This window comes from Xenia sp. Carnegie-2017, unplaced genomic scaffold (genome assembly GCF_021976095.1).
Source record: "Xenia sp. Carnegie-2017 unplaced genomic scaffold, XeniaSp_v1 HiC_scaffold_14, whole genome shotgun sequence".
Classification (NCBI taxonomy): domain Eukaryota; kingdom Metazoa; phylum Cnidaria; class Anthozoa; order Malacalcyonacea; family Xeniidae; genus Xenia; species Xenia sp. Carnegie-2017.
The window spans coordinates 8,376,698-8,388,420 of NW_025813447.1; the positions used below are offsets into that span (position 1 = coordinate 8,376,698).

General features: G+C 36.9%; 2 protein-coding genes across 2 annotated transcripts; both read left to right on the top strand.

Annotated features, from left to right (window-relative positions):
- Positions 1 to 604: 604 nt before the first annotated feature.
- On the top strand, positions 605 to 5,848 carry LOC124434478 (transketolase-like). The gene is made up of 12 exons (XM_046984377.1): positions 605 to 817; positions 896 to 966; positions 1,773 to 1,819; positions 1,945 to 2,058; positions 2,140 to 2,237; positions 2,598 to 2,789; positions 3,063 to 3,190; positions 3,628 to 3,821; positions 4,086 to 4,407; positions 4,570 to 4,784; positions 5,051 to 5,267; positions 5,502 to 5,848. Exons 1-12 carry the CDS (start codon positions 702 to 704, stop codon positions 5,669 to 5,671), a joined length of 1,884 nt encoding a protein of 627 aa, XP_046840333.1. The 5' UTR covers positions 605 to 701; the 3' UTR covers positions 5,672 to 5,848.
- Positions 5,849 to 6,842: 994 nt separating this feature from the next.
- On the top strand, positions 6,843 to 11,399 carry LOC124434755 (ubiquitin-conjugating enzyme E2 H). The gene is made up of 7 exons (XM_046984653.1): positions 6,843 to 6,996; positions 7,140 to 7,216; positions 8,263 to 8,337; positions 8,661 to 8,700; positions 8,776 to 8,828; positions 8,957 to 9,085; positions 10,214 to 11,399. The coding sequence occupies exons 1-7, from the start codon at positions 6,944 to 6,946 to the stop codon at positions 10,333 to 10,335; spliced, it is 549 nt and encodes a 182-aa protein (XP_046840609.1). The 5' UTR covers positions 6,843 to 6,943; the 3' UTR covers positions 10,336 to 11,399.
- Positions 11,400 to 11,723: the final 324 nt, after the last annotated feature.

Sequence of the window (11,723 nt, forward strand, 5' to 3'; positions counted from 1 at the left end):
TTCCAATTTTCATTCCGGATCGAAATTTAGTTTTAAGCTCATATAAACGCGAATTGAGTTTCATTCTGGAACGACATTTTGATTAATGATGAAGCACGCATGCACCATGTGTATTGTCTTCTGGGAAATTGAAGCTCGTACGCAAATAAGACGGCTAAATGGGATAAAATGAGTACGAAGAAAAGCAACAATTAGTTTGATGCAAGTATTAAGCTGTATTAACGCAGACACAATAGAAATGAAAAGGTTCTTATAATGTTTATGTTCGTTATCTTCAAAATTCAAAATTCCTGCGAAATGTCAATCCTTGTTTTGATTTCCCATGTAAACACGGATTGACATCACGTTTTGATCTGGATTGAGAGTCATTCCAGATTCATGTAAAACCCCTCTTAGAGTAGAGACGAGGCGTTTTTGTAAAAGAGGTGCCATATAAAGGGCTCATTCTTCAGGGGCGGGGAGTTTTAAGACAAAAGAGGTTTACTTGATAGGGGGCGTTTATTAAATCATTTTGCGTAGAAGAAGCTGAATTCAGGAAATCCTATTTCACAAAAGTGGAAGGACTGATTCGAACCATTATTGGAACGTATAAAATGGGCAACCTTCTGTAGTTCCGGTACAAGGACGTGTTAGGTAAAGCTGTTGTCGTCTGCTGGAGGACGGATTTTTGTTCACGAAATCAACTCTAGAACAGTCTCAAAATGTCTGCGGACGCTGGATACCATAGACCTGATCAAAGTAAGATACAACAGCTCAATGACATTGCGAATAAGCTGCGAATTCACAGCATCGAGTCGACCAACGCATCGAAATCAGGGTACGTGGCGAATAAGCTGCGACGAGCTTGCTCTACAAAATTTCATTGTACATTCTTCAATCGTATTTTTGTATTCAGACATCCCACATCATGCTCATCAATGGCTGAAATAATGTCCGTGCTGTTTTTTCACACGATGCGTTATAAAGGTAGAAATGAATCAAATGTTCTTGTGCTAACTCTAAACTTCCTCGTGTTCGAATTAAAATTGTCGTTCAAACGTATGATGGCAAAAAATTTGATTTGTTCGTATCATTTTCGATCCCCATGCTTTAACGAAATACGTGTGCTTTATTAGTTGTACCGCGTTCAGGATTAATCTATTGTAGAAAGAAACTGTACCACAACTACGCCCCCCTTTAAACTTTTATGAGTTACATAACTCATGATAAAATAAATGCGATGAAAAGCGTGCGCTGATTGGTGTAGAGCTGAGTTTGCATAATTTATTTTGATGAAGTGAAACTTTGCACTCTGTTGTGCATTGTACCAACAAAAACAAAAATACACCCCGCAACGTGTCTAAATTGCACATTTTTGTCATTATCGCGAACCTTTTTCTTATTTAAGACTGATTATATGCACAAGTGAGATTGGAGAAATAAAATGCACAACAGAGCTCAAACTTTTAGGTAGCTGTTAGAACTAAATTAGAATAAGATTGAGGCTTTTAACTCTCTCTTATGGCTCTCCCACTTCTCAAGATTAATTTTTACTGATTGTTTTTACTCTTGCATAAATGAGACGATGCCGAAATACATGGACATGAACATATTTTCAAGAAACTTTGACAAAATGATGTTTTTCCAATATTTTAAAATTGTCTAGCTTTATTGATGCACCCTGTATTACAATATTTAAAAACTTTTTGTAAAGTTTTTTTACCAAGCTATAGATCAATTCTCTGTGTAATCATAGCTATAGTCACAGTAGTCTGAATTTTCTTGGTTTGCAGTTAAAGATCCACGTGATGCATCAAGTGATCGCTTTGTGTTGTCGAAGGTATTTTATTTTCTCTGACCACTTTTCTTACTAGTTTTTGAGGATTTTGTTAGTGTCTTATCCATCTATCACTAGAATTCCAGTTCTCTTGTTGTGTTTGTAAAACTTTTATTTCATGATAATAGGGCCATTCGGCACCAATTCTTTATGCTGCATGGGCTGAAGCCGGACTTTTTCCAGCAAGTGATTTGTTGAAGTTGAGGAAGATTGATTGCGATTTGGAAGGCCATCCCACTCCGGTATGACGTATTTGATGACCTGATTTAGTTCATGTGGTCATGGCTTATACATTCAACCTTTTGGTGTTTGAACAACTCTAGAGATTGAGTTTCGTTGATGTGGCAACTGGCTCACTTGGTCAAGGTCTGAGTTGTGCAGCTGGTATGGCCTATGTTGGAAAGAACTATGACAAAGCCAGGTATCTTAGCTTCTTATTTAAGAATTGTCTTGAAAAGAGCAAACACCACGGTGAATGGCAAAATAGTATGGAAACTAACTTCTACTAGACACTAAATTCACTTAGTATCTTTAAGCTGTAAAAACAGTTCTTTTAGAATTCTATTAGAATTGTTGGGTTAGTATTCTGGTTTTGAAAAGTTCTTTTAAGAACTATTTTGGTATTCTTTTGACCATTTGCCAAGGTATTTGCTCTTTTTAAGACAATTTTTAAATTTGTCACTATGACAAAATCTCTATTTTACTATTTAAGAAAGCTTTTTATTTATTGAAAAAGTTAAAGTGATTTGGTCTGAGATGATCGATACCACGTATGTTTTAGTTATCGTGTCTACACTCTAATGGGTGATGGTGAATCAATGGAGGGCAGCGTTTGGGAGGCTGCAGCATTTGCCAGTTATTATAAATTAGATAATCTTGTGGCTATCATTGATGTCAATCGCTTGGGTCAAAGTCAGCCAACCAGTCTGCAGCATCAGATGGAGGTTTACAAAGCAAGAATGGAAGCCTTTGGGTAGGTAGAACTAAAAATACCTGCCTTGTGGTGTGGAATAACAACCGTAGAATTTATTCCTTGTGGACCAAATAATGTCTACTGCTTATTTGCATGTGGTGTACATTGATGCATGAATTTCAAGAGGATAAGAAATAGATAAGCATTGGATCATTGATGAATCATAATTTTGATTTAAGCAAAGCATTTTTGTGGACTATTGATTATTGCTCATTAAATATGTTGGGTTTGCAGCATGTCCATCAAAGTTGTACCATTTTTGTTCTATTTAAGCTGGAATGCCATAGTGCTTGATGGCCATGATGTCGAAGCTCTTTGTCGTGCATTTTATGATGCAAGTGTGGTGAAGGGAAAGCCGACGTGCATTGTTGCCAAGACATACAAAGGCAAAGGCATCAACGGTCGGTAGTCTAATATGGAATCAATTTAGAATACTCTGCATTTGAATGTTTCTAGTGTGCTTTATCTGGCTTTCTTTTACTGAAACATAAATTTACTGATAACTAAAAGTAGACATCCCATATGTTACAACTGTAAAGTTTTTATCAATTGTCCACCACTCCACGAGATAGTTTGATTGTCAATTCAATTGTCTACACTTTTGACTGATAACGTATTATATAAATAGTCCTAGGAACATTGATAATTGGGGTCTGATATTGATACATGCATGCCATAATCTGTAAAAAACAATGGATTTCCAATGTACTTAATATGGCATGTCATGAATGTATATCAATATGAGTCCCACCAATTACAGTCTGTATTATGTATCATTGCGGTTTTTATTGCCTTGACCAGGATTTCATTTTAGTTTTTCGATAATTGCCATTTCCAGGAATCGAAGATTTGGAGAACTGGCATGGTAAAGCACTGGGAGACAAAGCTGCCAAGGCAATCGAAGAAATCAAGGCTCATATTAAAAATCAAGGTCCTCATGGCTTGAGTCCTCAGCCTGTAATTGATGATGCACCGGATGTTAGTTTGAAAGCCAAATTGATCGAACCGCCAAATTATGAACTTGGACAGAAGGTGCGCGAAGTCTTGTCGTGACTACCCGTTTATACTTCTTAGTTTTCCCACTGATGTGAAATAGTTGTCGTCTTTGTTACTTATTTCTTTATGTTAGGTTATTTTGCACATAGAATTCCATTTGGGCAGTTTTGTTTCTTCATTCTCAGTTGTGATAATTTATCCAAAAGAAATTTTACGCTCGTTATTGTTTTATTACACAAAATCATTGTTCTTGCAGAAAACATTTATGCTAGCTCATAATTTTTTCCTCCGTTTACGTAGATAGCAACTCGTGAAACCTATGGAAATGCTCTTGTAAAGCTGTACAAGACATGCCCGCGTGTTATCGCTCTTGACGGCGACACAAAAAACTCCACGCACTCGCTCAAGTTGATGAAAGCGAACAACGACAATTACATCGAATGTTTCATCGCCGAACAGAATCTTATCGGTGTTGCTGTCGGTTGTGGTACTCGACATCGTACCATTCCGTTTGCCAGTACTTTTGCCTGCTTCCTCACGCGTGGTTTCGATCAAATAAGAATGGCCGCCATCTCTCAAGCGAATGTGAAATTTTGCGGTTCTCATTGTGGAGTTTCCATTGGTATGTTGGGTCTGTCACGTGACTTCATCATGCTCTCAACATTTGTTTACCCAGTGATTGTTACTTTTCAATTATAAAAAACATCTATGCATTATTTTACTTTTGCATGAGGGTGGGGAGAGGTAAAGCAGTTTTTCCTAGTCAATATTGCTTCGCATTTAGGTGAAGACGGTCCATCTCAAATGGCTCTTGAAGATCTTTCAATGTTCCGATCAGTTTACGGCTCTTACGTATTTTATCCATCCGATGCTGTGTCCATGGAAAGAGCTGTTGAACTATCTGCTAACACCGAAGGCATCTGCTTCATCAGATCCAGTCGACCCGCGACACCTGTCATTTATAAAAACGACGAAGTTTTTGAAATTGGAAAGTCTAAGGTAGTTCTTTTAACGTTATTGCTCATTTTTGCGTCGCTCCCGTCCAAGCGCTTCACTCAGGTTGAAAAAGTTAGCAAGCACCGCTGTGCTAAAATATGGTATATTTCACTATGTTCACTTTGTCGTCCATTGTCGGTTTAGCAATAGGTTATTCATTCTCGCATAATCATCTTTTAAATTATTTTCAAGCTGTTATTTTTCTTTCCAAAACAACTCTCGAAAGAAATGCGCATTTCACGTTGACATAATATTTCAAATCAAATAAGGTTGTGAAGAAAAGTGATAACGACAAGGTGCTCATTATCGGAGCTGCTATCACTCTGGTGCACGCTATGGAAGCTGCCGAGGAGCTTGCCAAAAGTGGTATCAATGCCCGCGTTCTCGATCCATTCACCATCAAACCTTTGGACAACGAGGGTATCATTGCTAACGCTAAAGCTGCTGGTGGTAAAATAATTACTGTTGAAGATCATTATCCTGAAGGTGACGAAATTTGTTTGGTTAACTGTCGTAAGCAGGCCCGTAACCAGGGGGGAGGTTGAGTTCACCTCAATATATCCAATTATCCGTGAGGTCCGCTTCTCAAAAATTCAACTGAAAAAAGTAATAATAATTGAAGTTGTCTGGTTAAATTTGGCTATCCTTGTCAGCAATCACCTTGTAATTGAGTTTGACTTTCTCATCTCACTAAGATTTCTCTTTTGTTGCGTTTCGTAGGTGGTATAGGCGATGCTGTTTGTTCTGCCGTCTCAGCGGACTCTTCAATTGTCGTTCATAAGCTTGCCGTTAACGGTTTGCCACGTTCCGGGCCATCTGCTGCCCTTATGGATATGTTTGGCATCAGTAGCAAGCACATCGTTGCTTTGGCAAAGAAAATTTTGGCTTGAATCAAACGCTTGGACTTAAACATTTTTTTTGTCTACACTGTCTTTTTGTCATATAACAAGTCTTTGCTTCACATGAATACACCTAAATGTAACTTAGTTCAGCATCTTGCGAATAGGAATTATCGCGAAAAAGGAAAATAGTCGATAGATGTAGTAAAATGATATGTATTGAGCAGATATTATCGTATATATATTTTTTTGCGTGCTTAAACTTCTTCCTTGGAAGAACCCTTTGCGATAAATGATGATGGGTGATAGTCCAGAAAATAACAAGCATTAGGGCTAGGTACTAACATATTGAGATAAGCACAAGCGAAAGTCTTTAAACAGTTGCGGGGGGAGGGGTTATTGAGTAGGCTTCGTTGCCCCTCCGCTGGAAAATTTAACTTTATCCACTTGCTATCCGACCATTAAACATAGTCAAAGTTGGGTTTTCACTCCTCCCCCCCCCCCAAACCTCATTTGCTTCCGATGGCCTTTTAGAAGTTCTATTAATTTTTGTTGTATTTTGTTTTACAAAATAAACACAATGAAACGCGTGCGCTGCTTGGTCAAGAGCTGAGTTTGCATTAGCCAGTGCAAAGCACATCTGAGCTCAACTTATCAAATCGATGTACACAATCAATCAGTCAAAGAGAATTTGCAAATCGATCATGAATACATTTTAGAGGAAAAAACATAAAAAAAACTGCGCCTGGATCATCACGTTGTAGTCGTGCAGGGGCTTAAGTACTTCACTGAAGGAAAACTACGAATGATCCAAACCCGGTCTCCGAACTTCGATGTCGAACTCTCGGAACCACACCTCCAACCTAAGCTGGCTTGATGAGACACACATGGAGAAGTGACTCGCATTATTGTTATTTTATAAATAAAATAAAAGATGTTTTTCGTTCTCCCAAAGGTCTCCCCGGTTTGCATAAGCCTGTGCAAACACAGTAAACATCTTTTATTTCTTCAGTGAAAGACTAATATCGCGAAAACCAGATAAAATAATATGAAAAGAAGTGCTGACTTAGCAAATTCTTTCACTTCTGTCAAATCACTTCAAGGCTGAGTAGCCAATCCCAAGTTGTACTCTACCATCCTGAATGTATGCTACCTCCTTATATGGTTGATGGAGGAGGCGGGGCTTACGAAAGCACGTGACATAACAAAACGTCACAAAATAAAACAAGTTTTCATCTCAAAGTCCTTAGTATCATTTGGAACAAGAGGTTGGCAAGAAGAACACTGGACTATTGCCCGTAAAATCGTTTTAATTCAAGGAAGATGTCTTCGCCGTCCCCAGGGAAAAGAAGAATGGACACCGATGTGATTAAACTGTATCTTTTCGCGTTTTTATGCACGGCCATCGCTTATAAAACCGACAGATTTTCTTGTTGTTAGGATGTTTCTTCATACGTATATTAGACAAGTCTCGATTCTTTTTCCAAGTTTGTGTTTTTCTTAACTATTCCGTTTGCAGCATCGAGAGCAAGCACGAAGTCACGATTCTTGGTGGCCTTAACGAATTTGTCGTAAAATTTTTTGGACCTGCAGGCAGTAAGAATGTTTTTATTATTCGAGATTTAAATGGAGTCCTTCGAGGAGGATCCAATCCTATATGAATGTATATTGGTCGTTCGTTTTCTTGTTCGTTTGGTTTTAAAATTGAATTTATGGATTTCATTTTCAATGAAAAGCGAGGGGTGGTTTTTTTTTATTCTTTCGAGTTACAGCAGTTTCTCGAAGTTGAAAACACGATTTTCTCAGTTCCATTGCCAAAATTAATAATGTATTCACTCAATTGTAAACAAAAAATGTCTTTGAAATTTTAACATTCAGAATTATATCCTAAAATCTGCTCCATCGACTAACATAATCAATTTCTGCCAAATACCTGAACCACGCTCTATTTCTTACGATTATGATACACCGATAATTCGCCTAATCATTTCTCTTCTGATGATAAAAAGCGAAAGCAATCCAAATGCAAAGCGAGCTAGATATATTTGCATATTCATGTCTTTGTCGTCTTCGCATATTTGAAATATTATGCTTTATTGTACGTTTACAAAGCATGCTTGGTAACGGTTAGTGTTGGCGAGAAATTTCTTTCCTAAAATTTTTCGTGGCACAAGTTTTGAACTTAGGTTGATGACTGGACAAATCAAACTCATTACGATGTATTTGAAATTTGAATATTAAACATTTGCTTTGTGAAGATCACGTTTTACCCGCATGACTACAGTTATTATGTTTTAGATAACAATTTATGGCATAGAAAGGTGGATACAACAAATTATAGTGCCATACCTCATATTTCAAAGTTCCACTTACATGAGCTCAAAATTAGTGGTGTAACCAACCTGCACAATTAGTCACGTTTGGCAAGTTTTTCTCTGCTAGCTCACTTGCTGGGAAAAAAATAGATTTCTAAATAAAGAAAACATGAAAATGGTCGAATGTTTTTGTATTAGAACCAAAACTTGCTGGCTGGATATACCACTTGATATATCTGACATGATTTACTTTGAAGCAACCCGACTTTTAATTTACCAAGTTTGAAAGGGTCTGAGCATATTGGTAATTATAATTCTACTTTGCAGCACATTACGAAGGAGGCGTATGGAAAGTGAGAGTTGATCTACCTGATAAATATCCATTCAAATCACCTTCCATAGGTATTATTTTGACAATTTTTGGAAAGTAAATTTCTATATCAAATCAATGTGTCTAAAGCCATTGATTTGATTTATGCTATAACAACCACAGCTCCCCAAGCTACAGTGTATCATCCTCATATGATGGTAAAACTGAAGGCTTTTTTTGCTCTGGTCTTTTGTATTTATTTGTTAGGGCTATAGTTTGATGTTAAAATGCAAGTCCTTTGTTTTGTCTTGTGTGTTTTTTTTTTGATGCAGTTATAACACTTGAGTTCTTATCAGTTTCAATTTATTGCCTTCACTTGTCCTTGATTTCTATTTGCATATGGTCTTAAATTTAGGATTCCTAAACAAGATATATCATCCTAATATTGATGAGGCGTAAGTATGATTATGTTTGCATTGATAAAGTGATAATGCTTTTCATAGTTGTGATTACTGTGGTTTCAACTTTAGGTCTGGTACAGTATGTCTTGATGTGATCAACCAAGCTTGGACAGCCTTATATGGTACTATTTTGTTATGAATTTGAAGTATTTTGTAACAGAGTACTTTTAGACCTGTATCCTAAGCTGAAGAAATGTTTTCATTCTTTCATGAATGAACTCTCTCAGGATGATGCACTTGTATCTTTTAGATCTTTCCAATATTTTCGAATCCTTCTTACCTCAACTGTTAACATATCCTAACCCCGTTGATCCCCTTAATGGTGATGCAGCTGCGCTTTATCTACATAAACCAGAGCAATACAAAGATAGGATAAAAGGTATCAGTCTGCAGACAAGATATGATTTGGTTTTTATTGTTAGAAAGTTTAGTTGACTTTAAAGATGACTGCTGCAGAAGTTGTTAAAACCTCAGTCAATACCAATAGTCCTCAGGCCTTTACTAACCTAAACAATCCACATCTACAAACATTTAATGATACTGCCAGGTTCAAACCATTCACTTAATTGAAAAGTTGAATTGCATTTAGTTGAATAGAGTTTTGTGTAAGGAGACCTATATTTCGTTGTGCCAAAATGATGTGTTAGGTATGTTGTCCTAGGTATGTTTCTGTTTCTTGTTCAAAAAATGTTTACCAAGATATGTTTCTGTTACATGTTTGTAGATCCATGTGTGGATTGTCCAGGGTTAGTGCACTCCTGACATTTACTCCTTTCTTGACTATGAAGATGTTTGTCACTCAGGATGTCGAAATCTCATGCAACACTAACATGAACAGGCTTTCACTGAGCTGCACTAACCTGGATGATCTGCATCTAAAACATTTAATATATAATACTCCCTTGTTCAAACCATTCATTTTACATGCTTCTGTGCGTATCCAAACTTTCTGGCACTGTTTATTTCTTATATCAACATTCACATGCACATCGATGAGAAAATCAACATTTTCTACCCTTTGTCATCATATTTCGGATCAATCATTAACTTTCGGACTAGAAAAGTAACTTTTCCTGCTTTGTTGTGAAATCTGCTGGTAGGTGAACTGGACGTCGTTAAAGGAAAAGTGGACGTTTTTTGTTAGGTTTTTGATTTTAGATGCTTTCTTCTTTTTCTCAAGAAACATATACGTGAAACTCCTAACGCGGAGTGTAGACTAGTACATCGAGAAAATTATTAAATTTAACTCCTTGAACTACAGCATCCATCTTTAACTTGTCATTCTTCTCATTTCAGCTGCTTCCTTATTTACTTTCACCACCTCGTTCTTACTGTCCTATATGATCTTTCCACCACATCCTTGTTTTTCACTGTTATGTTCCTTTTATACTCCCTCGACACCTCCGTCTGCCTCTTACATACATGGCCTTCCTCTTCTCCGCCCTGTCATCCTTTACATACGCATAAATATCAGAATTTCCGACATGAAATTTTTTCATTAATATAGACTATATTAAGAGATTCGCTACTGAAGAAGCGCTTAAGGAACAAGATGAAATGAGCTCGTCGAGTGAAGAGAGTACCATTTCTGATTTTTCAGAAGACGAGACACATGACATGGAGTTATAGTATTGTGCAAAGGATATAGAGGATTTTATATATTAAGCTTAATTGTACAGAACACATTTTATATACATACCGCAAGCTTGATGCACGAGCTGATCACATGCGTTCCGATGGCCAGCCTTTGCACAAGCTGCATGCAAACAAAAAATTGGTGCAGGTTGTGCTCAGGCTAAACGTTGTGCTTTTATGTTTAAGCAAAACTGGTGAAATTCATTATGTTTATTCTTAAGTTGCCATTTCACCATGACCTCCGCGTTATCTTAATATTTCATTTGCGATCACAAAAATATTTCCTCTTTCATACATCGGGGTTTCATGTTATGTAAAATTCAGCGTATTTTGATTGGTTATTTTTGTTATGACGATTCCTTTCCGTGTTTCTTAAAGACCATCGGAAACACTATTGTATATCATCTGCTCAAACTTGTAGTATTTTGTACATAATTGTCCCCATATACTATCCCTTTGTACACATTCGCCATTTCGCCCTACTAATGGACGAAACCAGTGTGAATTCCACCAGCAATTTCCTTCAGTTCTTACTTGCTCTGCTTCATGTCTTACTAAAAACACTATTAGCTATGTAGAAGTTTCTCGTTGCATTTTTTTATGTTCTGGAAACTTTGTTTGGCTTTAAACGTTGTGTTAGATACCTTTCTATCATGTTGTTTTATAAATCTAAGTGCTCAAGTAAACAAGCAATGTGTTAGGATACCACAGACATGCTACAAATGGTAATACGATTTTTTGGCTCACGAGAAAAGTTTTCTACCAATAAAAGGAGTGCGACGAGAGTTATGACAAACAGTTTGTTTTCGAATGAAAAGTTGATTGGAATGGGCAAGCTAGGTATATGCATGTATAAACTTATTTTTCTTATCAGTCATACAATGTTCTGTTCAGCATTAGTTCGTAGAACTTCATTTAATGAGTAGTTGGCGCGTCATGTTTTAAGAAATTTGGTCTTCTGCTGTTGTGAAAACATATATAGTATTTTGTTTTAGTCAAAGAGGTCGAGTCATGTAAAATGTTGAAAGAAAATAATTATATCAAATCATAGAATCGTATTTGGTCTTGTGAGTAATTGCAGTTTTTGCATTCTTCATAATGATGGAGTAGAAGACATTCACCAAAGATCGTATTGAATTATCATCTCGTATTGATCTACGTTTATCTCTCATGCAGTTGTCTGAGCCGTCTCGTAGTTTTCCGCTCATAGAGCTCTGTCTTACTCTAGACACAAACCACTTTGACGACAATGTGAGAACTGGGCTTATAAGAAAGGAGAATTAATTTGATTTTTTGTTACTTACTCGATGCTACTGCTGTGAGAAGAGACTTGACCGTTTTGTTTCAAGTTTTATCGTTTCAAAACTGTTTTCCAAAAAATC